A 27,112-nucleotide genomic window follows, 5' to 3' on the forward strand; every position below is an offset into this window, starting at 1 on the left:
TGCAATTTAATGAATAATAAAATTCAACTGAATTGAATAATTGAGTAATGATAGTGTTCAATAATTATAACTTAAATAAATTAATGTAAGGATTATCACATTTAACTATTAATTAAATTGTGTAAATCTTAAAAAGGCTTTATTATTTATATATATAGTTATATAATTATATATATATAACTATTATTTATATATATAGTTATATAATTATATATATATAACTATTATTTATATATATAGTTATATAATTATATATATATAACTATTATTTATATATATAATTATATATATATACTTTTTTTCAATTAGTAACTTTTGGGAGGGGGGTTCGGTTTATTGTTTTTGTTGTCTTTTGTTTGTTTTTGGGTTTGGTTTTCGTTGTTTTTTGCTTTGCTTTGTTTTTTTTATTTGTTTGTTCTTTTGTTTCGGTTGTCCTGTTTTTTTGGTTTGTTTTTATTTATGTTCTTTTTTATTATTGTTGTTTTGTTCATTTAGTTTTTTATTTCTTTGTTGTTGTTGTATTTTTTCTGAATAAGTGAATAATTAAAATACCTTGATTTTTTTTCTCATTGTTATGAAAACTGACATGCACCATCAGTGGACATCTAAATGAACCGAACAGCATTCAGCATTCAGCAGTGTGCTGGTGTTGATTTCAGACCGGCATTGTAGTAATGCAATCGAGCTGCTGTATCCAGAGCTGATGTGAATGGCGTCCTTTGGGAGCTGCGCTAATGAGGGAAGAGCTCTCAGCTCCTGTCCAGGTCAGCTAATGTCTGCTCTTATACAGCATAATGCCCATAGAGAGACTCTTATCGCTGCCTCTTTCTTCGTCCTCCATCTTCTGCTGAGTCCTGCAATGAAACGGATCTCCTTCAAGTCAATAACACGTGTTATCTTTGTTCGCCCCACTGCACAATGTAAAATAAGATGACGCATGTTTGATCCCTCAATAACATGCTTGCTTTTCCGTTAATGAAATGCATGAAGATCTGGATATAATTAACAGGGTTTAAGATGAGTTACTAATGAACTTTAATGATACAATATATATCACAGGCAGCCTTCCAGATATTTTCATCTGTTATCAATGCCATCGATTCCCAGCGGGTATCTCCTGCGCCGCTGCTGGCCTGCACTTGTGTGGAGGTGGCAACTTGAGCCGCATTGATCTGGACCATCAATCACTGGGGTGGCAGACCCTTTTAGAGGAGACTACGCCTCTCTCTCTGTTGCTCTCTCTTTCTCTCTCTCTCTTGCTCTCTCTCTTGCTCTCTCTCTCTCTCTCTCTCTCTCTCTCTCTCTCTCTCTCTCTCTCTCTCTCCCTCTCTCAGTTATCCGCCACTGACTTTAATGGCTTCATTGAAGGACACGCAGAGCAGAGCAAGGAGTGTCAGGGGTGTGCAGTAGGATGTTTTCCAGGGGAAGTGAGGACATCCATAGGCACTACAGCTTCCCGTGCCTGATGTAACCCCCCCGAGGACCCTCGCAGAGGACGTTTCTGTGTGGAGTGCTGGACGGGAGGTTGAGAAAGAAAGTGGCATAATTCTCGGCTCCATCGATTTCCCCCCAAGAAGGGTCCAGTGGCACCCCGCCCTGCCCCGCAGATGGTGCTCAGCCTGGCCATGGACTCCAGAGAGGATGGGGACAGCTGGATGGAGGAACAGTGGGAAAAATGGTACAGTAGTGATGTGGCCTTTTACGCTGCACTTAACTGACCTTGGATCAGCCTAGGTGCTCTGAAATGGGACAATGTTAGTTTGGTGTACATGCAGGAAAATAAAAGGGTTATGGATGCAAAAAAGGGAGTTTTTATTTATTTTATTTAATGTGTGTAATATTTCTAATCTAAAATTAGACTTGCTTTGAGTGTTTTACATGGTATAAAACCGTAAAAAGATCAAATATTTTGATCAAAACGACATTTATAGTTCTACTAGGTTTGTTATATTCTATTATCTTGTTTTACTATCTTGAAATGTGAAAAATAGCAGAAATGTTTTTGCTTACGCTTTCTTACAACACATTTCCATATGCGTACCTTTGTTAGGCCAGTTAATAAATATTTTTAAAATATAATTTAATATATGTGTGTGTGTACCTGGAATTCCCTATATATGGTGATCAAATGTCCCAACAATACCAGTAAAGTTTGACCTTATGGGGACATTTTTGATCCCCATGTGTAAAACGGCTTCATACTAAATGAAGTGTTTTGAAAATTTAAAAATTCATAAAGTTTTCTGGTATGGGTAGGTTTAGGGCTAGAGTTAGTGTAGGGGGATAAACTATACAGTTTGTACTGAATAAAAATCATTACGTCTGGGAAGTCCATATAAAACATGGAAACCAGTGTGTTCGTGCGTGTGCATGTGTGTGTATATATAGCAATGCAGTATTCCTGAAGTTATCAGATCACCCGGCGAGCCTTGCCCTCTCTGTGATTGTCTAGCAATAGTCTTTGGAGGAATGACGTAGTGTGTGTACTGTGTATGTGTGCTGACACTTTTCAGGTTAACGCATGACATCAGTCTGAATGAATACGAGGATGATGACCTGTCAGAAGTAACAGAAATCACAGATGAGAACGGAATAACTCTCAACCACCTCGACCTCGACCCTAAAGTAAGTCTGTCACCTCAAATACATATCTGCTTGCTTATAAACTGGCATTTTGGGGTAAACCATATATTTTAATATGATTTATTTATTTATTTGTGTGTGTGTGTGTGTGTGTGTGTGTGTGTGTGTGTGTGTGTGTGTGTGTGTGTGTGTGTGTGTGTGTGTGTGTGTGTGTGTGTGTGTGTAAAAAATACTTTAACGAACATTCTATATATGTTTTTAACCATTTATTTACATTTGATTTCACATTAAGGTGATAAAATATTTTATATTTTAAAGCGTATAATATTTTATGTATTTATATCTATTTTATAACGTGCATTCAGGTTGTAGGGTCAGCTTTACTCTGGTTTTTGGAAGTGTGCCAAAGTACCACTTGTACATGCCTATAAGGTTTACTCAACATCTGCTATGTACTAGCTAATCTCCATTGGGTTAATCCAGGTAGGCTATGAATTTACAGCTCACTTCAAGACTAGTTCAGAAATCAAAAATGGCTCGTAACTTTAGATTGTTGCTGTTTTTTGGTTTGCATTGAGAATAAAAAAATTGTATATATCATCACTGTAAATTAAATATAACTGTTCAAAATGAAGTTTAACGGTATTTATTACTGGGTTGGGCGAATGCATGTGGACTAACTGAAGGAGTCCAACTGCAGCTCAAATTCCGCGCGTCAACTGATAATCTTTTCCGCGTTACTACTAGTTCACAGCACAAAACAAGCAAGGTATGTTGAAAGATATATTATTCTACAATATACAGAAATCAGTTTTATGTCTTATGTAATCACTCAGTCAGTGTTTGAACCGCGGAAAGACGTCAATTAAACTTGTAAACAATGTCACAAAATGTTACATTTACCTCAGAAAAGCTATTCAATGTCCATGAACTCGTAGTCAGTTTGAAAAATAAAAGAGGAGCATGTTGCTAAATATTTTGCACTATATTGCATATTCATTGTATTTTAACCTGTTATTTTGTATTTTTAAATGTATAATTTATGTTTGAATAAATTAGTCATGTTTTTTGACAGACACCATTTAAATGTATAGGCTATTTAAAAAATAATGAGTAGGGACATAATTGCCATTAAAAGGTTTTTGTTATAACATTATTATAAAAATCTCCTTTTTCTTATTTATTGTAAGTAGCATGTATAAATCGGTTAATATTAACCTAATATTATTGTAATGTACCAACTGGGGTTCTTTTTTCATTTTTTTCCTTTGAGAATATTCCATATACGGTACCAGATACATACCCTAATTAATCTATATTGAATCAAGTCAAAATCAGAATTGAATCTAATTGCAAGCTTGTGAATAGATATCGAATAGAAATATGAAATTTGGATCAATACCCAGCCCCAGCATTACACTTCTATGGTATATATGGGGCACAATAAATGTAAGGATTGTAGGATCCTTTTTTTTTTTAACCATCATATGCATTTTTAAAAAAATAACATATATCCACTGATTTAATTAGCTGATGTCATTTTTTTAATTCAATTTTCTAAAATATTGAAGTATTTTGCATTTAAAGGATGACACATTGCATGCACAAATATTGCCTTAAATTAATCTAAAAATGTTTATTTACTCACCTCATGTCATTTAAAAATGGTATTACTATAATAACTGTATTACTATATAGAAAACAAAAGATGTTAGGCAGACATTAGTTACCACTATATAAAAAAAGAGCAGTTTGGAAATTCAGCAGAATTTTTCTTTTTTGAGCTATAAAAAACAGTTTTACAGCTTTCAAAAGACATGAGGGTGAGTAAATAATGATCAAAATTCCTTGTGCGTGATCCATCCCTTCAATTTTTCACCTTCTTTGCTATTCCCATGAATTAAACTTCATTAAAATGTCAAAGATTGTCTGTAACTAAAAGAGTGTGATTAGTGTTAGACTATAGTAATCACAGCTATCTTAATTCAAAAGCTAGACGTCAACAGGAAGTCCCCAGCGCAAAGTACAACGTGTATATGTGGTTTATATCTCTCCACCCTAAACGCCAAACATTCACTTTATCTTTACGGTCTCAGGCTGAATGGGGAGTCATTTGAAGGCGCAGAGCTAGGCCAGCAGTTTACCCCACAGCAAAAATAGATTTCTAGGTCAACAACGGCACGGCATTCGTTTTCATGTGTTGCGGCTCGAATGTGTGCTGAGATTTCAGTATTCATATGAGTATGAGTGTATAAGGTCGCAAGAGGCTGTTGCGTTCAGAGCCAATTAGCATAGCAGTCAGTTATCATTAGGCATTAACACTGAGGGGAGATGTCAAAGCCAAACACATCTGACTGTTTATCATAGATATCATCATCTAACCACTTAAACTGAAACAAAAGGCCCTCATTTATATTTTCACAACCTTTTTTATGCGACAATTAGCACTATAACATAAGTGTTTGTGCTATGAATAACTGTTCAAAGACAGTTAGGCAGTTTTTAGCATAATGTATGAATTCTCTCTTTCAAAGACAATCGCATCTGACTGTTTATCATGGATATCATCATATAACCACTTAAACTTAAACGAAAATCACTCATTTATGATTTCACAAGGTTTTTAATGCAATAATTAGCATCACGGCATTAATGTTTATGCTAAGACTGTGTTTAAAGACAATAAGGCAGTTTAGCGTTATTGAACATGTCTCACTGTCAAAGCAATCACATCTGACCATGGAAATCATCATTTAATCACTTAAACATAGACAAAAATCCCTCATTAATGGTTTCACAACCTTTTATATGTGATAATTAGCATCATAAGTGTTTATGCTAAGAAATGCTGTGTTTAAAGAAAATGTGATAGTTTAGCGTTAATTAACATTTTACAAGTTCTCTGTCAGAGCCATTCACATCTGACCATGAAAATCATCATCTAATCACTTAAACTTAGGCAAAAATCCCTCAGTTATGATTTCCCAACCTTTTTTTATTCAATAATTAGCAATTACATGAGTGCTTTTGCTGTGTTTAAAGACAATAAGGCAGTTTAGTGTAATTGAACATGTTATAATTTCTCTCTCTGTCATTTCTGGGTGTGTTTATTTTGCTTATGTCGTGTGACACGCCTCATTGTTCTCTGGGATTGAATTAGCTTTCCTTACAGCAGCCAGGAAGGGAGCCACAGGCTGATGTCATCACTGGCTCTGATTGGCCGGCTGCGTCTGACTGCAGCTCCTTTGCTCTTGACTCTAAAGCTCTGCTGCCTGCTCTTCCCAGGATCACATGACTCTGCCGACCAATGGTACGCCGAGGAGCGGCCGAAGGAGGGGGGTGGTGGAGCTGCAGACGGAGATGCTCCACTTGGACCTGATTGATGCAGAGGGAGGAATTCAGGAAGAAGAGGAGGAAGAGGAGGACGAGAGGCGGCCGGTTAATGCCGTCGATGACAACCTCAAGGAAGAGCAGGGCGCAGGGCCGCCTGTCACTCAGCCTCAGCTAAAGGATTTCATCCCTGCCGTCGTCATGGATACCTACCGGCCCAAGAGACCCACCACCCTGAATCTTTTCCCTCAAGTGCCAAGGACTCAGGTGAGACGGACGGTTTTGGTCTGTAAGAGGATTGTGATTTACATCTGAGGCAGATTAATGGAAATTAGAAATGGTTTTGCAGTAAAATTATGATTTTCATACTGCACAAACAGGGTCTCGATCGTTAATGTCATCTCGAGCCATTCCTCTAGAGGGATGGGGTGTATTTTCAGTGTATATGCAAATCGGAGGAATGTAGCGTTCGGTTTTCTTTGATATTCCCAGCCGCTGATGCTGATGACGTTTCCTGTTTGTGAGCTCCCACTCGGCCCACCTGCTATGAATCACTGTTGTCCGCCCTCCATACGTAATGCAATCCGACAAGAAAGAGCGTGAGTGGATCATTACTGTTGACCTGTGAGGGTCAAACAGCAGGGGGGCGGCACTTTAATGGGCTGATTTGAGCAAAATATTACAAGGTGGGGGCAAAAACCCAGTCATATGTGGCCATGTTTTGGAAAGTCTTGCGTTCTGTGTAATGTAAATTGAAATAGATCAACATTTTAGGGTTAGCCATTGTAGAACTTGTTGATCTATAGATCCGGGGCATTGGTTATTGGTTTCATAAAATATATTGAGCATTTCTTCTCTTATTGTTTAGGAACCTTTTGTGACAACATGCTCCAATAGAAATCTAACATGCTATTATCTGACTTTTTTTTTTTTTTAAACACTTATGAAAATCAGTTTTTTTATGTTCACTTAGCAAAAATAGAATGATATCAGAAATGTACTTGTGACTGCTATCATAGATCTCTATTAATTAAGTACTATTAACTTTAAAATGTAGTTGCCCTTAACTTTAAATACCCTAATGTATTATATATAATATAATCACCCTGTGATATCAGTGGAGATGTTATAAATGGAGTATTATGTCTTTCTTACTGTTGCAGATAATCTTACCAAGTGCTAATTGAAGTGAAACTCTTAAAAATAGTTTTTGGTAATAAAAATGAAAAATTTACTTAATGTTTTCATTTTCAAAAATACCAAAAAAAAGCTAAGTAGAAATATGTGAAAATGAAACCTGAAAATCTAAAATAAAATAAAAAGAAATATTAATACTGTAATGGACCCTTTTCACAGTTATCAACATTGCAAATCTAGTGAAGGTTTCATTATATACATTTTTAAACAATTGAATATATCCACATTTATTACGCTTAAATTTGCTGTCGTCTCCTGTTCACTGCGACAAATGCGAAAAAAGTTCCATAGTATAGATATAATACTAAAATAACACTTATCTTACTTAAAGGGTTACTTCAGCGATTAGCATATGGCTTTGTATCAGTAGAAACCCTGGAGTATATTCAAATGATTGTGCTTTCCCCCCTCATATCTCCCTGAGACAATAGATCATTGCATTTTATTTCTGGAAAAATTCCTCCTATGATGCAAATTGATGATATTTGCATCATGGGAGGAATGTTTGGCCAAAGGCTAAAGACTACAGCCAGCAGAGGGAGCCATTTCCGCATGTTTTGAATCTGCGCATGGGGGATGGGAGATTACACTCAGAGCTCAGCTTGCAGCTACAGGCACTCATTTTAACGGAGCTATGGTGAACAATGTAAGTGTTTTAACTTCTCAAATTAATTTCTATGAAAGTTAAGCTTGCAAAGGCATGAACTGAAACGCGCCAGACTGAGCTCGCGTTGTGAATGAATGCCGCGAGTGTAGTCGCGATTACCTCAGCTCTCATCACGAGAACTCATCAGCTCATTTGTCTCACTCCTGCAGTTAGTGCTCAGTGCTGTGATACTCGCGTGGTGACTCACTCATTATATTGAACAGACACGTTCAGTTTTTAATTGTAGTGTCTTCTGTTGGCTTTGGGAATGGCCTCACAGGGCAGTGAAGCATTCTGGGAATTGTAGTCTTTCATCCTCATGAGAAAAATATACATTTTCTGTCTTTTCTCAGACTAGAAGGCACCAAATTAAATACAGTTTAAATACAGATTCATCTTTCCAGCGCTGAAGTACCCCTTTAAGTTTTTGAGGTAAATCATCAGCAGCCATACTTCTCTTTCTCTCTCTCTCTCTCTCTCTCTCTCTCTCTCTCTCTCTCTCTCTCTCTCTCTCTCTCTCTCTCTCTCTCTCTCTCTCTCTCTCTCTCTGTCTCTTTCTCTCTCTCTTTCTCTCTCTCTCTCTCTCTCTCTCTCTCTCTCTCTCTCTCTCTCTCTCTCTCTCTCTCTCTCTCTCTCAATGTTGAAGTGCATTGTGGGTAATGAGGCAAAGGGAACTAAATGATTCAAGTGATGGCGCAGCACTATCTCCTGAAAAGACTTCCAACCCAGACTACTGAACTTAAATTGACCTTTTCAGTTATCTCTCTTACCAAATAGTGTTTAGTTGTGCGCTTGCTTTGATTTCTGACGTTGTCCCGAGTATTATAAAAAGACACATGCGTAAAAAGATTCTAGGTGATCAATATAATGAACATTCATTCTGTCATTATTTACTAACCCTTGTGTCAATCCAAATCTCTTTCTTTCTTTCTTATTTTGCTGAACGTTCCAGCTGCTCTTTTACGTACATTGAAAGTCTGAAGTCATACAAAAACTCAAGTCTCATTCTTGATTTAATGTAGGTCAATAAAACGGGTTTGGAATGACATGAGGGTGAGTAAATGATGACACTGTTAATTTTTGGGTAAACTAACTAACCCGTTAAAGCTGCAGTCCTTATATTTTATTAAAAAATTATCCAAAATAATTTCATAACCAACTAGTGTTCAAAAATATCTCCTTACCTTATTCCGATTCACAATGGTAAGCTTGTGATAATGTGTTATAATTTGAGTGGTACTCAAAATTGAGCATGGCGCTGTTCGTCTTTGCGTCATTACGTCTGTATACAGAAATAAGGAATCCAACTAGTAGGCATGTGAGGATTCTGCAGGTCGCGGATCATTTATAACCTTTTTTCACACCAGGAATAATTAAACATATCATTTTGATGGTGGATTGTAATCCAGAAAGGTCCAAACAAAATTCATTAGTGACAACTGGAGAAAACCCATTGTCAAAAGCAAAAGATTAGACTTTACAGAAATTGAAATTACAGGTAATGCTAATACACATTATACACAGTCACGCAATGCTGATGTTGTTAAAGGGGGGGTGACAGTTTCACTCAGTTTCAGTCAATCTCATGTCAATCTTGAGTACCTATAGAGTAGTATTGCATCCTTCTTATCTCCGAAAAGTCTTTAGTTTTATTATATTTATAAAAGAAATATGGGCTGTACCGAGTCTTTCCGGAAAAAAACGAGCGCCTGGAGGCACTCGAAGAATGACTATCGTGAACAAAGCCGTGACGTCTCCAAGCGTGGAGAAACCCATGGCTATCTCAGCTAATACAGATAATGATCCAGAATCAGATCCGGAGGCTGAAATAAATTGAACAGGAGAAACAGCAACAGCAGGACGTCCGTCTCTGTGGTATGTACTGTATTTAGTGGCCTGTCAACATTTGCGTGTCTTTACTCGTAGTTTATGAGGACATGATTCGGTTTATGGACTATTGTATGCGACTAAACCTTAGCAGTAGCACGTCAGACTAGTCACTAGTGTAACGTTATACATAGAACAACAATGGAGTAACGTTAGCGCATTTGAATGATGAAGCACGAGATCGTGTCGTTTACTGATGTTTACTCACGCGACGATAGCCAATAGCAGAGACATTTGAAGCAGTTTTACTCACCGGCTGCTTCCAAAGCAGGACCGAACCTTTATCGCTGGGACCGCTCCGTCAAAAACACACTTCTTTGGTATGATTTGGTGAAGTCCTATGACAGGAGTGGCGTGGATATCCACTTTGAGACGCGACTGAAGTGATGTTGTGAAGCTTCCCGTCATTTCTGCGTTCAAATCGGTTCAAATGCAGCGCTGCCTTCCCGGAATGCTGTGCTGAAGCTTTGAAGTCGCTTGATGTCACCCATAGGAATAAAGTGGAGCGCGGCGCACGACAAAAGTGTTCACGGACGACTGGATCTGCAGCTGAGAGACTGTTTACGGCGTACATTTCCTCTCTCGCTCTAGTCACACGCGCGCACCCTACCGTGAGAAGAGCCCGTACGGCCCATACAAGGACCTTCCGATCTATTAACGTCAAGCCGAGCCATACTCGAAAAAAACTCTCCGAAACTTGTGAGAAACCGGAAGTAGTATTTTTGACAAAGAAATACTCCATCAAACGTCCAACATTAGTTTTTGAAACTTTGTCTATGTTTAGGATGGGAATCCAAGTCTTTAACAGTGTAAAAAGCTCAGTATGCATCAAACAGCATTTCACCCCCCCCCTTTAACATGAACTATTTGAGAACAAAGTATAACAATAATAATAATTTGGACGGTTTGATGTGATATGATCTAAGCGATCGTTAGATTCAATCACTGTTGGTAGCGCGATTTATTGCAATGCTTTTTTCTCAGTTGGTGTTACTGTCTTGTTCAGATGACATTTTCTGGTGAAAATTCTTATTTTGGTCATACTTCCAAGATGTAGAATCTGTGACTCTGAAGTCCAGTATCCACACCGGTGCGATGATGAATGACAGCCACACATACTCCTCAAGACATTAGATTCATTGCGTTGAGGAGCTGTGACGATGCACAGCCTACGTAAAGATGATTACCGGTATTCCGCAAATAACTGCAATTGCAGGTTTCAAACAGAGATGGCGACAAAAAGGCAAAACTTGTGGACTGCTGCTTTAACCTTCACTGAGCTCAAAATTCACATTAAACGCAATGCCGTTTAATCAGTTCGGCCTGCAGTTATTGCCATCTTATAGCATTAGTGCTGGGCTGGCTAGTTCGATGTCATGAATATCTAAAACACAGGATATATTGAAACTACTGTTTGTTATAAGAAATCGCAAAAGCCCTCTAATGATATTGTTTGATTTATGGTTATGAGGTTGACACAAAAGTGTTGCTAGTGTAATAATAAAACAGCCTTTTTCTTGAATGTTTGAGCGCACTGAATCATATCCAGGTCAGCAGACTGTTTTACGAATAGAGAAGATTGTGGATGACTGCAAATGTGCTTCCCTGTCTTTAATCTTGTAATCTTGGCTTGTCAAATCTCTCCACGTCTGCAGCGTTGGCACGGCCGCAGGGCTCAAAGGGCATTTGAGGAATTAGCAAAGAGATTTTCGACAGAAAGTGAATAGAGTTATTGGGTAATACAAGTAAAACTGTGAAAATGTCTGCTCTAAAAATATCTATGTTGTGATAAAAATATTTCCGCTAGCCAGCTAGAGACCTGGATGTTAACTGAAACCCTTTGAATAGATGCGAAATGTGCTATTGACAACCTATTACTTCTGTAATCTGACACATTTCTGTGTTAAATGGGATATTCAACTATTTAGAATTGATTTTATCAGGAAATAATTGAATTGTTAACAGTCGTCATGGCATACCTTTGTGATGTGCAGATCAAGACATATTTTTCTTTTCTTTGTGTATTTCCTGTTGAAACAGGATGTTTGGATGGGGCATATCAAAGTGGTCCCTTTTTGTAAAAATAATAATAATAAAAAATAGCCAATGGCCTTTGTCACAGATGAAAAACATGATTTGCTATTTGCATATTGTTTTAGGTGGAGATATGTTCTTATTCTAGAAAGCATCTGATTGGACAAAACAATAGTGCAGGATGAGTCATCAATATTTCAGCTCAAAGACTGTATTTTCAATGCAAATATCGCTAAAGGAACTTATGGTCAAAATTATGTCTGACCTAGGAAAATGTACATATTTACCCTTTATTCAAATATTATTAAAAATGTGTTTAATTTTGTTTAAGATTCTGTAAATATATTGCATAGTTGTGCTTGGAGGCAATTGTTTCATTTGTGAGAATGCAATAAAACAATTTTTGGCTAGGATGTCATACAAAGAAATGATGAACCAACAAAATAAGAATTAATTATTATGTTGTAGTCAGTGTATGCTTTTCCTGTGAGCTTTTTTTTTTTTTTTTGCTTCTTTTTTGCATAGTGAAATAAAACTTGCAGCTGTAGTTTGCCTTTTTATTGCCAAATAATTTTGTCAGACCAAGTTTAGAGTTTTGAAATATAAAATATTTTCTCATATTTTGATAGTTTAATAGAAATTTCAAGGTCATTAAAAATAGGGATGTAAAATATATCAGCCGCAATATCAGTATCGGACAATATATTTTCATTTTTAATTGAAACGAACATTTTCGGCCTGATAAGACAATTTGGCCAATACATTAAAGCCGTTAAATAATGGATTCTTTCCTTCAGCTGAGACACTTCAGATGCACACTAGTCATCATGGTTTTAAATTGCTTGAAATATGATTGAAATCACTTCAAAAAGGAAAATACAACTAAGTTCAACATGTGCAGCACAAGACTGTCATATAGGCTACATAAAATAATAATGAGAACATAATAATTGTGTGCTTGGGACATGGCTTTTAATGGTGAGACTTTTGTTTTTTGGAATCAGGCTCTCAAATATTAAATGAACATTTGGATTTAGAGTTATCAGACAACAGTTTATTGGCTTTCAAATAAAAATAATTATTATTATATAACTGAATTATCAGTTATCGGTATTGGCCAAAATTGTCATATCAGTGCATCCCTAATTAAAAACAAATATCCCCTTCGGACATCACTTTTGTCTACTAGTGTAATTCTATATAGGTCTACTGTGAATTCTTTAAGAGACACCTCAGATTTAAATGTCATATAAAGATTACTTAATTCTAGTGTGATATTAGTTACCCACAATAATAGATTGAGACAGGCTTTGATTATTAAACTAGATGGCAATAAACTGCTGGGATAGAGTTTCTCCCATCTGGTTCCTTTCCTGATACCGTTTTTAGCGTCATTGGATAAGAGCCTCATTTCAGCCATCTGTGTCTTCCTCCTCCGTCACGAACACTACTGTGTGTTTCTATCTGCCCCCACACTTACGCACACACTGACACGCTCTCGTGCATGCCAATTCTGCATCATCGATGGGCGCATTGCTATGGCAACATAGGAATGTCAGTGTAAAAGGTGCATTATAGCAGTGTGGTCAATTGGTGAGTCAGCGATAGGAAAGGGCAGTAAATCTATCTGTCGGGCTGCTCTTCCTGTAACTCTCTTGCTTTATGGATTGCAGTCGAATACACTTTCTGGTTCCACTATATGATAGAAAAGCACTAAAGTGTGGTGGCAAATATTAATGCTAACAAAATCAGTCATTTATCCAAGATGGAGGGATGTACACATGCCTCAGCGTGTAATTTTCATGGGTTAAAAATGTTTTACATTTTTACAAAAATAATTAAATAAATGTATTATCTACGCAATATGCAATTACATTCTTATATATTATAAATATAATTTATATTATATTACATTTAATATAGGTATGTATTTGTTATTTTAATGTTCTATAGAGAATACTGATGTATTATATTTATGGGAGTGTCCGAAAATTTTTATCATCATTTTTATTCATTATTATTATACCATTCATTTTGGTATGTTTTATAAGGATTCATCTCACCAATATAGAACTGTCCCTGTCAGCACTTTGCATATTGAAAAACTGATCCCTCATTCTTTTTCTCCATATCACAGGATACAATAAATAACAATTCCTTTGGTGAGAAAGAACGGAGGAAAGAAAAGAAAACCCGTTCTTCATCGCCACACATTAAAGGTGAGTAATGGCCACGCGTACCACACAAATTAACATGTCAGATGAATTGCTGAGACTTACATTTTTCCATTACTTGTCATTTTTCAAACGCATTTCTATGCATTAGAGCAATTACCATGAGATAAATTAAAGAAATACAATATATATACATATATCATCATAATTGTGGGTGTTTTTGTAGTATTCGCTTCCTTGGAATGAAAATGTGTTTACATGCTGCAATTACCTCAATGGGATTTTCGTTAATCTACTTACCCAAAGAGTTCATTCGATGTCACTTGTGTCTGACTCCACTAGCTGGAAGTATGAAAAACATGCTTGATCGCTGTAAATCAGATGTGTTTAAATGTTGTCTATAATAAAATAATTTCTCCTGTCCTAGTGTAATCCATCAAGGAGAGTAAATTCTATTACTACCACGCTATATGTCACAATTGTCATGCTTTTCAATATAATACAATTGTATAGTTTGCTGATGATGGTAAATTCTACATTTTATTGTTTATCCGTCCTACATTTTGTTCTTTTTGATAATCCGTTTCGCTTGAGTGTATGTCACAATATGGAAGAAAAGATATGTACTTTTGTCTCATTGTTTCATTCATTATTTCTTTTCTGTTGGATATGTACATTTAAAAATTGTAAAATCGTGTTTCATGGTGCATTTCTTCAGTTTTCACTATACTGCAACTATACTGAAATTTTAAACTTGTTTAAAAATCATCCGGGCTCATTACTTGCTGAGCTGTGTGAAACGTAGCATTTTGTGTTTATAAGGCATTAACTTACATTTTTACATAATCCATTTTCCTCCATTAGGCTTATTGCCTAATGTATAATCCTTTGTGTGTGTGAAACAGGAGATCCGGCGGCCAAACCTGAGCAGGTTAGCCAGACCGATGGGGACAAAGTTCAGGCCAGGGCTGACACCAAACCACGAGGCCCTGCCTCCTCCACGAATAAAGCCTCAGTCTTTCGCGGCAAGCAGCAAGACAAGTTGTCAGAATCTTTGAACAACCCCAAAGTGGTGGCGCCCCTCACGCAGGCAGTCATGAGGGAAAAATCCACAGAAGTAACCCTCATAGAGGGTGTCCTTGACATCCCGATTGTGTGCAAGGAAAAAGCCCGGTATCACACCGTCAATGGTTATCGTGAACAAGTGCAGTATCCTGTGGAGAATGAAGGAACGTGTGACCAGTCGGTCGACAAAAACAAGGACTATCGCATTTCAGAAGGAAATGCCACTGAGGAGATCCACCTCACGCCGGTTAATGGTGAGCAGGAGCGACCGTTTCTGTCCCAGAGCAGCGACAGCAATCGCATGTCCATTAGTTCGGACACGGAGCTTCCTCCCCTTCACTACTACCCATCAGCAGGTTGTCCGAACCCCTCCATTAGCGAGGAGGATGAGGTGTACCCACCCACACCCCCATGCCGGACTGTCAGCCTCAGTGACCCGGGGGATGCTAATCAGTGGGCGGAAACCCGCAAGCTTAAAGTGGGGAAGGAGGACACAGGGACCTCAAAGACAGTGGCGGTCAGCACGGATGCTTCGGGACTGACATATGACTCGGTTAAGTACACCCTGGTGGTGGATGAGCATGCTAAGCTGGAGCTAGTGAGCATCAAGGACTGCTACAAAGGTTACGAAAGTGACAGTGACAATACAGTCTATGAGTCTGCCATCGACGATGATGAGGAGGATCAGGAAGCGGACGAAGAGGAGGAAGAGTCGGGAGCGACAGGCATGAGGAGAGACACTTCCTGTTTGTCTGCGGACTCCACCACAGACACCACCTCAGACATGCCCCGTTCCCGCAAGTTCATGAATGTCTTTGCGAATGGACGGTCACGTTTCTCTGGTGAGTAGTGTAAGCTTAGAGTAGTTTGTAATTTAGAAATGAATTAGGGGCCAAGCACCTATTGTAATCGTTGCTGTTCTTATTATCCTTCTTCCGCTCTGTCTATGGCAGCCAACCAGCTGCAGAACATTTTGGAGCTTTCTCAACTTAGGGTCAATAGTTGTACAAACTTTGTTTGAGTTATCTCAACTTTTTTCATGTTAAATAGTTGAATAAACTTTAAAAGCTGAATTAGTCATACAAAACATAAGTTGGATTTTTAGCTTCCACCAACTAACCAAAGTTGCACTCTGTCTATGTCTATGCTCATAACTTTTGGACCGTACGGGATAGAAACAAAATCCTTGGCTCAAGACTATTGGATTGACATCATTTTCAGTCACAAGCCATTGCTCCATTTTGTAATGAAAATTGAACAAGATCATCTTCATATTATGCAGAGAATTTTTTTTATTTAATTAGTCGTCAACCCATTAAACCGTTCTAGTGAAAACCACTGCAAAACCATCTATGCGACGCTTTAGCATATTCTGACCAAACTTGGTGTGTATGACAACTATGACCCGAGGGTACCTGCACACCAAACATTGCATATGTCATTTTCAACTCACTCTGACCACAACACATTAATTTGCAGCGCCACCTATTGGTCAAAAGTGATAAACTACTCAATCAAATTACTGTTGATTGTGCATATGATTTTTCAGCCATTTTGCCTAATGGCTAACATTTTGCCATTTAGTCATTTTAATGTGTCTTTAATTGCTCATTGTTGTAGTTGATCTTCTCCCAGCCATGTTGGCACAACATATTGTGTACTTTGTGCTTGGCCCCCAATAATTGCTCTGTGCAGCTATAATTTAGAATTAATTAAAAAATGTTTTTTTTTACTTGGGGGTTTGTTGCAAATGTGCACAGATCTTAAATATTTTAAATACTCTAAAATTATTTGTTTAGCTATTTCTCAGGGCTGCTTGGGTATTTAGACTTCTTATGACTGTGAAACACTTTCATTGTCCAAGTTTATTTTTGTCTTTGGCTTTATGCATGTTACAAAAAAACGGAGAAAAATTGTTACCAACATAAATCATCTCAAATATATTTAAAATGGCAGTTGTGTAGCAGAACAGTACTTGATGGCTTTATGTTGTAACCTGTCCTGTAGAAGGGTTGAACATGCCATATAATTGGCTCCTACATTTATTTAAAAAAATAGCTCTTCATGAAGCCAGACATCCATTAGCAGTCTATGTGCAGTGATTTCAACAAAACAAATGCAAGTGTGGTGTTGTGTGAAAAAGCATAGAAAGGATTGCAAAGGTCCAAGGGTTGAACCTTGTGGCACCTCTTCTGTAATACTCCCCATGTATTTGCCAAGACCTCAAAAGAACTGGAAAGATTTTCCTCATTAACTGGTTTGCTAATATCGGACCCGCCTTTCACCGGCCAGGATCAAGACGATAAAATTCAGCCAGCACTACCTGCCAAAATGTCTCTTCTCTTGTTCAAGTTGTGACAACAAACGTTTGTTCTCTCACTTAGGGGCTGAGTTTGGATTCTTCTCCTGTGTTATTAATGGAAAGGAAAGAGAACAGAGCCACAGAGCAGTGTTCAGGTAAAGATTCAATCAAGACTTTGATGCATTTATTTAAAAATCACAAAAATCCTTGACCAAGTGACTTAAAAGGGATACTGAATGATATCATGGCCATATTTCTATAGATAGTTTGAAGCCTTTTTAAAGTCTATTTTAAGGACCAGTAGTGTTTAGTTTTTTCTTCATCATGTTATAATAAACAATGTTATACTATGAGTGATGAATATATACACATCAAGTTATGTACTGCATTTAATGTATGCAGTAATTCGATTTTTCATTGAATAAAATGTAAAGGCACAATATGTAGTTGTTCGCTGTAGAGGTCGCCTCATAACAAAGGCATAGCTTGATGGCGCTGAGATTGAGCGTGGATACAGAGGAAATGTCATCTTCACCTCACACCCGGTGGAAAAGAATTAGGATGGGACTTGGGTTTATTATTATGAGATTATTAATGTACTGTAGTATGAAGCAGAGCAGGGCTGAGTGTTGTGGGAGCACAAAGTGGCCACTGGAGCGATTGTTAATGAGAGATGAGCGTGAAGCACGGCTCAGTAGCAGTGGAACTTTTATTATGCCACATTCGCCGCTTCTGTTTCTTCCGGTCATGCATTTGTGAGGTAAAGTAGCGCTGTTGATCATATTAGATACATTTGACCGTGTTAAAAAGGATGTTATAACGTTACTCTGTGTGTTCGCTTAGGGGCTACTATGAGACACTTGTTGCACACTGCATCGATATTAGGCATGGTAAAACATGGTAAAACAAGGTAAATCAAGAAGATTTACACAATTAGACTAAACGCATTGCGCTATATACCAATGGTTAGTTTTCTGTCTATACATTTAACTAGACAGTTGTTCCATGATATTAAATTTGCACTATGTAGGATTTTTGCTGTAAAATATCCAAAAACCATAGGCCAGTGTTATATATTTTGTTCAGTTGACTTCTTACAATATCCCAAATGTTTCCAACTATTTTTAAATTGTGAGAAAATTGCTATTTTAACCAAGAAACCGGGACGTCTGAGGGAGTCGCCTGTCAATTGCATTATATCTGCGTTATTCTCTGGGTTTTTTTATTTAGCAGAAACGCTTTACCCTTAGCAGTGTGCAAGAAGTTTTACAGCAGACACTGAGCGAACGCACAGAGTAACGTCATAACATAATTTTCAACACACTTAAATGTGTCTGATATAATAAACAGAGCTGTGTTACCTCATACTCATGACCATAGATATCCATAATAAAGGCTAGATGTCCCATGCGCGCTGTTGGCCAATGGAGGTCGCCGTCCGCAACTGGCTGCCATCTTGTCACAGGCAGCTCGCTCACTCGTAACAGTGTGTTTTAATGGTGCATGTACTTTTAAATAACCATAACTTGCTCAATTTTTAACCGATTTTCAAACTGTTTAGTTTGTTATAAATGTCAGAGATGTAGTTATGACACTACATACTTATGAATAATTATAACTATGGACTTCAATATGAAAGAAACATTGAACAGAACAGATAGGTGCAATGAATATACACACACACACACACACAAGGTATTTATGTTAAATCAATATATAGGTTACTAAAACTGTGTATCGAATGGCAACATGAGAAATTATATATATATATATATATATATATATACATATACAGCTCTGAATTTTTTTCCAGAGCTAGATATAGCTAATATATATATATATACACTTTTATAATAAGAATATCACTATTATAATAAAATTATTTGTATTTAAAAAAAAAAAAAAAAAAAAAACGAAAGCAAGATACAGATACACTCACCTTACATCAGGTTCCACAGAGCCCGACAGAAAGCTTGCCTGTGACAAGATGGCCGCCGGTGATGACGATGGTGACTCCGCCGTTAGACATCTAGCCTTTATTATGGATATCTATGCTCATGACTGGAAAAGCAGAAATGGCGTCAGCGACTGTGTCCCGTCATAATAAAAGTCCCGTTGCTTGCGAGCTGTGTGTTGTGTAACAACCTCTCCAGCGGTCGTGCTCAGTTCCACAACACTCGGTCCTGCTCTGCTTCATACTACAGTAACGTTAATAATTGCATCCATGAACATGATTTCTGCCCGAGTCCTATCCCGATTCTTTTTCATTGACTTTGAGGTGAAAACCACATGTCCCAAGATTCTGAGCTCAAATTTGGCATTATTAAGGTACGCCTTTGTTTTGAATATGCCCCCTCTCTATCAGACAGAAAAGTTACATAGTGTAGCTTTAAAGCATCTTTCCATGGTCTCTACCAAGCGGCAACCTTCCGCGGTCTCTCTTGAATCCAATACGGAAGTGTCTTAAACTGCATTTCATCGACTGGCCACTAGGGACAGGCTCCAGAAGGGAACAGAATCTCATTGAGCCCCATATTAAATTTCCCAACTTTACAGCAGAAAACAACATGTTTACAGCCTGGTACAAATTGTGGTTTTGATCTATACGACTCATTTTGACCTTCATGACAACTGTGAGGGGGGTGAATTTTTTTTCAATAACTAATTTGTTTACATTAAAGCCTTAAAGTTCTGCATAATTAAGGGCGTGGTTACTTTGAGTGACAGGTGGATAGCCATTTATCCGCTGTTTATAGTCAGTGTGTCACCTAAGCTTCACCCACATCCACTTCTTTGCCCATTTTCTGTTATCTGGCTGTGACACGTGATGACATGCTGACAAGATGGTGACGGCCAGCTCGTCTCTACTTTATGCTTCAGAACGACTTAACGGAATCCTATGGGTGTCACGGACACTACGTCCATATTTTTTTTACAGCCTATGATTTCTATAACCTGACAAGCCAGACCCACATCAAGATGTTTGGTCTGGAAACTCACCATTGACAGGGCTCAATCCGAGGGGTGGGATAAACGGTTGTCTTTCAAACTTCCTCTGCACGTGATAGGATATCGCTACAACCAACCAGAGCAACAAAGGGGAAACAGAGCTCGCTGACTGATTAAACATTCGCCGTATCCGGTCTGCAAAGCTCCGAACTCCGAATGACTTCAGTGCCGTTCTTTGTTCTTTTCTCAGAGGAAAGCTTAATTCCAAGTCTTCCAGAGTCGTGGTCAAAGCTGATTCGAAAGACCGCCGTTCACCAGTTTCTGTGTTTACTAGAAGCACGCAAAGGCAACTCGGCCGTCGTCATTATGGCCCCGCCCACCGACTCTATACACGATGTGATTGGCCCGGCAAGAGTTAGGCGATTACAGCTCAGAAGGGTATTGAGAGTTGCTAGACAACACTCGCGGGCAGATTAGATTTCCTGCCGCTAGGGTGCGTCTAGATTTCTAGGCTAAGATTTCTACATAATAAAACTGGAAATCGAAGGTAACACGGGTATGATGTAATTGATAGGCGACCTGGTAAAAAAAAGCCTTATTTCTCTGGATTTAAACAATCTTAGAAACATTTGGTATAATGTAAGTACACAAGTCAAAAATATATAGCACTGTTCTAGTGTTTTTGGGATCTTTTAATCCAAAAATATTACATATTGTGCCTTTAAATAATTAAACAAAAAAGTAAAAATCATATATATATATATATATATATATAATATATATATATATATATATATATATATATATATATATATATATATATATATATATATATATATATATATATATATATAAATCAAATTTATCAATCATACCCCCTCTGACCTAAGCATTCCTAATTTTGGCTCATTTACAGGTTTATTCCTCGCCACGATGATGAACTGGAATTGGAGGCGGACGACCCCTTACTGGTCGAGCTGCAGGCCGAGGACCTGTGGTGCGAGGGCTACAACATGCGCACTGGATCCAGAGGCATCTTTCCTGCATTCTATGCCGTCAAGGTGACAAAGGAGGAACTTGTTAAAGGTAAATCTTGGCTTTGCTATGGCGTTTTGAGTATTTGAGTTTTTGTATATTGTGCGATAATCTACTCCTCTGTTACCTGTGATTTATTCAGAGGTCAAAGTTGACTGGATGGACAAGTTCTGGGTGAAATTCCTTGGTTCTGTTCAAGTGCCATATCACAAAGGGACCGACGTGCTATGTGCCGCCATGCACAAGGTATACAAATTAATTTCAGCTTTAGAATTCTACCCTGGATTTCCAGATATTTACATAACGTGTTGCTGTTCCTATGTAATCCGATGTTTGTATGCAATCTGATTATGTCAACAGATAGCATCAAACAGAAGAACAACAATGCAGTTCAGCTCCCCTTCGCCTTGCATTCTGGAAATCAACACAAGAGGATTGAAAATCATTGTTCAGGATGACTGTCGGACTTCTGGAAGGGTTTGTATGCATTGTATTTTTCCTAAAATTACTCACTGCATATGGCCATTCCTTGTAATGTAGTACCTTTTCAAATAGTTTTCAAAATTAATATGTTGTGTTATTATTTTTGGAAGTAATTCATTAAAGGATTAAGTGTCTTTTTTAACCTTTTATTTTATATATTTTGTATTTTGAAATATTTTGAAATCTTGAAATATTCTAATATTGAAATATTCTGATGCTAATTTATATCATTTATAGGTGGATGGAATATTTACAATACAATATTTACAATACAAAACCTCATATAAGTCATTAAAATCTATTGAAAATACTTGCTTACTTATTTGTAATAAAAAAAATACCTAACTAGTATGACTTCTATGTTTGTATAAATTGACAATGACATGAAATAGCATATGAACCACATGCCACTGTTTAATGCGCCCTCAATAATCCTATATGTATATATATATATTTGATGTTGTAGAGTTGTGATTTAGAAAAACTGCTGATTTGGAAATGAAACATTGGACCAAATCGATATTTGACCCCATGGAGGCTTAGTGTGACTAGATGTTGCCACCAAAAGGCTCTTCCACTCAACCACACTCTGTGACGCAACATTTATGGCTCCACAGTTATGCAATGAAGCGTATTAAAGGGGGGTTTCTCGCTGTCTAAGCCCCTCTGAGTGAATCTGTGAATGCGCTCAATGATGTTAATCGCAGGGTTCAGGAGTTAAGCATGACACTCAATGACAACATGTGCCCGCTGCTTACACTAATGTGTCCCATCCCTGCTTCTGATTAGACCACTCAGTCTTTCTTTCCATATTTTACAGGGTGAGAAGTGCTTTCACTTTTTTCAATTGAAAAACATCTCCTTCTGTGGATGCCATCCAAAGAATAACAAGTGAGTTTAAACAAATGCATGGTTTTTCATAAACCGTGTTTTTATGAAATCCTTTCTGCCTAGTATGATTAGATATGAAGTGAAAATAAGGGTGAATTGGGACTTAAATAAATTATTAAATGCAATTTTAATAAATTGCTAAATTATTGATAGAGTTTTTTACATACTTGGTAGGATTTTTTAAGAAGTCTCTTATGCTGACCAAGGCCTAATTTGTTTGATCAAAATGACAGCAAACAGTAATATTATGAAATATTATTACAATTTACTATTTTCATCTATTTTCAATTTTAAAATATAAAATATTCAAAGCTAAATTTTCAGCATCTGTACTCCAGTCTTCAGTGTCACATGATCAAAAATGCTTCAGAAATCATTCTAATATGCTGGTTTGCTGCTCAAGAAACATTTCGTATTAATATCTTTGTTGAAATCAGTTGTGCAACTTAATAACTCTTTGTTTCCAAACTATTTAATGAATAGAAAGTTCAAAAGAACAACATTTATTTGAAATAGAAATATTTTGTAACATTACAAATGTCTTTACAGTCACTTTTGATCAATGTAATGCATCCTTAAAAGTATTAATTTCTTTCAAAATATGAATGGTACTTTAGATGCAGAGACTAATCTAAATTCCTAATCTGGGACTAAGATTTTGTGGTCACTTATATAAAACTTTAAATACAGCCCCATTTTTATCAAGCTACACTGCCCCCTACAGGAAAATAGGAGAATATGGTCGCATACTTGACAGTAAATACTCTTATGTTTCTTTCAGGTATTTTGGACTAATCACAAAACACCCAGCATACCAGAGATTCGCCTGTCACGTGTTCTTCTCAGATGATACAACCACAAAACTGGCTGAATCTGTAGGGTGAGTTCTCCAGTCACTTCAAGATCCCATTAGCACGATTTCCTTTCTCGATTTGATTCATTTCCTATTTCCACTAATTTATATATTTAGGACATATACCACTTATTTGATGGGATATGTTGGGACATATCCCACTTATTTGATAAACTGTTTTTTGCATGCTACTATATTTTGAGATACATATACAGTAGTAGCCTATACACGCATAATTTGATAGTTGCTAGTTGGTTGCAGTTTGTATTGGCCATATGGGATGTCATATTCATTCTAAAGAGAATTTGATTGGGGAAAAGGTGTAAAATTATTCATATATTTAGTCAATTTTCTCAGAAACTTTTACAGACATTGATTTGTTCAACTTTATGCTCGATTTTTTGCTAAAAGTCAGTATGATAGCATACAGACAATTTGACCAAATAGATGTCAACTAAAATCCCAAAACATTGATTTTGGTTTTGTGAGAAGAATCTTTAAGGATCTTAAAAAAGAGAAATCAAAGTAGAAGCTCACTGGTCAAAAGGCAGAATAGAGCACATCAGTACTTGTCCATTTTTTTCATGAACTAAACCAACCAGTTATGAAAACTATTAAAGAAAAAAATATTTGAACATTGGATAAAAAGACAAAGGTACAAGAATGTGTACATATCAACTTCAGTGGAGGAAAGAACTACAATCCCATGAAGCATTGTAGTGACAGTTGAAGGAAAACATATAATATAGTATATATACAAACATTTAAGTAGTTGGAGAGTGGCTTGATTATGTAGGACTAAAGAGTTATTTTGGTGTGACTTGTTGTGATTCTCTGTAAAACAATCATTTAAAGTTAAAGTAAAAAAGCAGGTTAATGGCTTTGATAAAAGCATACACAACCGATTAACAACCTTGTAGCTCACGTATGTCTTTAATGGTTTTTAAGGCAATTCTCCAATGAAGAAAATTATTGGGATCCATTACTGGAACCCGACTGTTGTGACAAAATTTGGTACAACTGCACTTGGTGTTTGAGTTCTGTTCCTGAGTAAAAGCATAAATAAACACAAAACTCATTGTAGAAAAGATTCTAGATCTTAAATCACCATCCCAATATGCAGTTAAAACAAAAAAAAAATCATATAATATAAATGTGTGTAAATGAATAATTGTTCTTTGTTTTAACAGGAAAGCTTTTCAGCAATTCTACAAAGAACATATGGAATATTCCTGTCCGACAGAAGACATCTTCCTCGAATGACCTTCAGTCTATTTGTATTTTTTGCATTATCACATACTATATGAGGTGTCGCATGATGGTGGTTTTGATCCTCTTTGTAACGTGTCATGTTGATGATATAATGTTGATGTCTATTTTAGACAAATGTTAAAATTGAAGCAGATATCAGCCACACTGCAACTACGCTCACCTCGTACAACTCGAGTATTACTGACTGGTGTAAAGCCTTACGGAGTTTAATAACTAAAAAAAATGTTCGATGTAACTTGTAAAAATCATTTCTGTGCGAAGTTTGGTTTCATTTGAATTCATTCGAAGCACAATGTTTGATGCATTAATGATGGATGAAACAACACAAGACCGAAAAGAGATCTTAGAGCTAGACTGGATCCAAAATCAAGTTTTTATCAGAAACCAAAGCTTTACTGAGGCACGTCCTTCTCCACTCAGAACGGATGTGAAACATGTAATTGAATTCAACCCGGCTTGTCCATCTGGCATCTCCCTGACCCTTTTGGCACAACAGGTTAAGACCTCTTTCCAACGTTTCCCTCGTCGTTTTGAAAGGGTGGTTAGCACTTCTTTGAAGGTTATGAATCTCTGATCCACAGCCTTAAAGTGCAGTCACATTTATCGTTGTTTAGCAAATTTTCAGTCGAAATCCAGTCAAAGATCCTATGGAAAAGCTACTTGATTTCCATTCACAAAGTCAGTGGAATGAAAAAGAAATGCAAGGTGTAGAGACACGTTTTTAAAAAGTTAATGCAAAAGAAATGAGATGTGAGCGTAAAGGTCAAACACGATCATCTAGGGCAGGCATTCTCAACCCTGGTCCTCGAGGGCCACTGTCCTGTTGGAGGATTTTAGCTCCTCCAACGCTAATCAAGCACACCTGAACTCTGCAGGACAGTGGCCCTTGAGGACCAGGGTTGAGAATCACTGGTCTAGGGGATGGTTCACGGAGAACGGATATCTGCTGTTAAAAGCGCGAGACACAAATCTGTAACAAAAAAGCTCAAGGTTTAAAGAGTGGCACAACGACGTGAGTGGCACAGTGTGATGGGACAAAAGCAAACAGACCCCATTATAATCAGGGATTCTGTCTACACTGGATGCGTCATGATAAATTATGTCAGTAAACTGATGCCCCGTTCCATTTCTGATGTATTCCAAGTGTTCGCGCTACTTCAGCTTCTGGCGTCGACGCAAGACGCATGCGCAATGGTTAACGACGTCCTTCTACTGCGCTTGCATTGAAAAACAATGGTAGCGCTGTGGAATAGAGAAATGCTTTGTGTGAAGGACCCCTGTTCCATTCCACTGCGCTACTTTTCCGTTGGTTTCCTGTGTGGACAGTCCCAGTGCCACAATTTCAAGTGTTCTAACTTAAATCGGGCACTTGCTGCCGTTTCTCTGCACACTACTAAGTCTCAAAAATACAATACAGCATCCATGCTTACTTCTGTGAATGCTTTTTCTTTTTGTTTCTCGTATTCAATGTTTTTTGTGTGTGCTTATATTCCCATATGTTGCTCTGTTAAACAGAGCGTAGTCTGGGCCTATTTGCATTCTGGTTCAATCTCAGAATCCCTGACATATGTAGCTGTGAAAACCAAATAATTTTATTTTCTTTTTACATATTATATTATATATCTTATTTATAATTATAATGAAATGGAAAGATCTTAAAATATATATTATTCTGGCACCTGAAATATATATATAAGGAGAGGATGCAACACTGTCATGATGACAGAAAGGCCCGTATAAATGGTGCTGAGGAATACTGCTGCCTGGTAGTGAAAAGTTTGTGCTTGCTAATTTTTTTTTTTTTTCCTGATACAAAAAGAAAGGTTTTAAAGCCAAGGTCTAAAATGGACCCATCTTCACCAGTCCTTTCAAAATGGCACATCCTCAGCATGCGCTTACCTAATATGCAATATTCACAAAATGAGAAAAGTCTTAAATGAGTAATCTGCAGAACAGTTTGTCTCACTATGCGTGAAGATATTTTGCTTGGTACGGCCATTTTGAAAGGTGGTATTCAGTTATTAGGACCCGCAAATAATATCTGCGACTCGATCCTGCGAAATCACAAGTTGTGCCTATTTCATCTGTTATCACTGTACATTGTTTTTTTTTTTTTTGAATGATCATAACTGTTCTGTGGAACCCTTAAAATAAATCCTATTTGTAAATGGATTGTCCTGGTGTGTTATTGCTAACAGTATACTGTATGTATTTTTTTTTGGCCATATTCCTCTTGTCTGAAGATCGGTGAGAAGGGGGTTTTGTCTCAGGTGGCATGCTTTCAGGTGACTGCAAAAAAAAAAAAAAAAATATATATATATATATATATATATATATATATATATATTTTTGGATGTGATTAATCGATTTGACAGCACTAATATATATATATATATATATACAACAGTCAT

At 37.1% G+C, this 27,112-nt stretch overlaps 1 protein-coding gene across 1 annotated transcript; it reads left to right on the forward strand.

Annotated features, from left to right (window-relative positions):
- Positions 1-1,592: 1,592 nt before the first annotated feature.
- mapk8ip1a (mitogen-activated protein kinase 8 interacting protein 1a) lies at positions 1,593-26,873 on the forward strand. The gene is made up of 12 exons (XM_067436688.1): positions 1,593-1,678; positions 2,514-2,625; positions 5,869-6,180; positions 13,815-13,896; positions 14,757-15,758; positions 17,301-17,373; positions 21,084-21,253; positions 21,345-21,448; positions 21,563-21,679; positions 22,506-22,576; positions 23,358-23,456; positions 24,620-26,873. The coding sequence occupies exons 1-12, from the start codon at positions 1,608-1,610 to the stop codon at positions 24,690-24,692; spliced, it is 2,286 nt and encodes a 761-aa protein (XP_067292789.1). The 5' UTR covers positions 1,593-1,607; the 3' UTR covers positions 24,693-26,873.
- The last annotated feature ends 239 nt before the right edge of the window (positions 26,874-27,112 follow it).

The sequence above is a fragment of the Pseudorasbora parva genome, chromosome 25 (genome assembly GCF_024679245.1).
Source record: "Pseudorasbora parva isolate DD20220531a chromosome 25, ASM2467924v1, whole genome shotgun sequence".
Classification (NCBI taxonomy): Eukaryota; Metazoa; Chordata; class Actinopteri; order Cypriniformes; family Gobionidae; genus Pseudorasbora; species Pseudorasbora parva.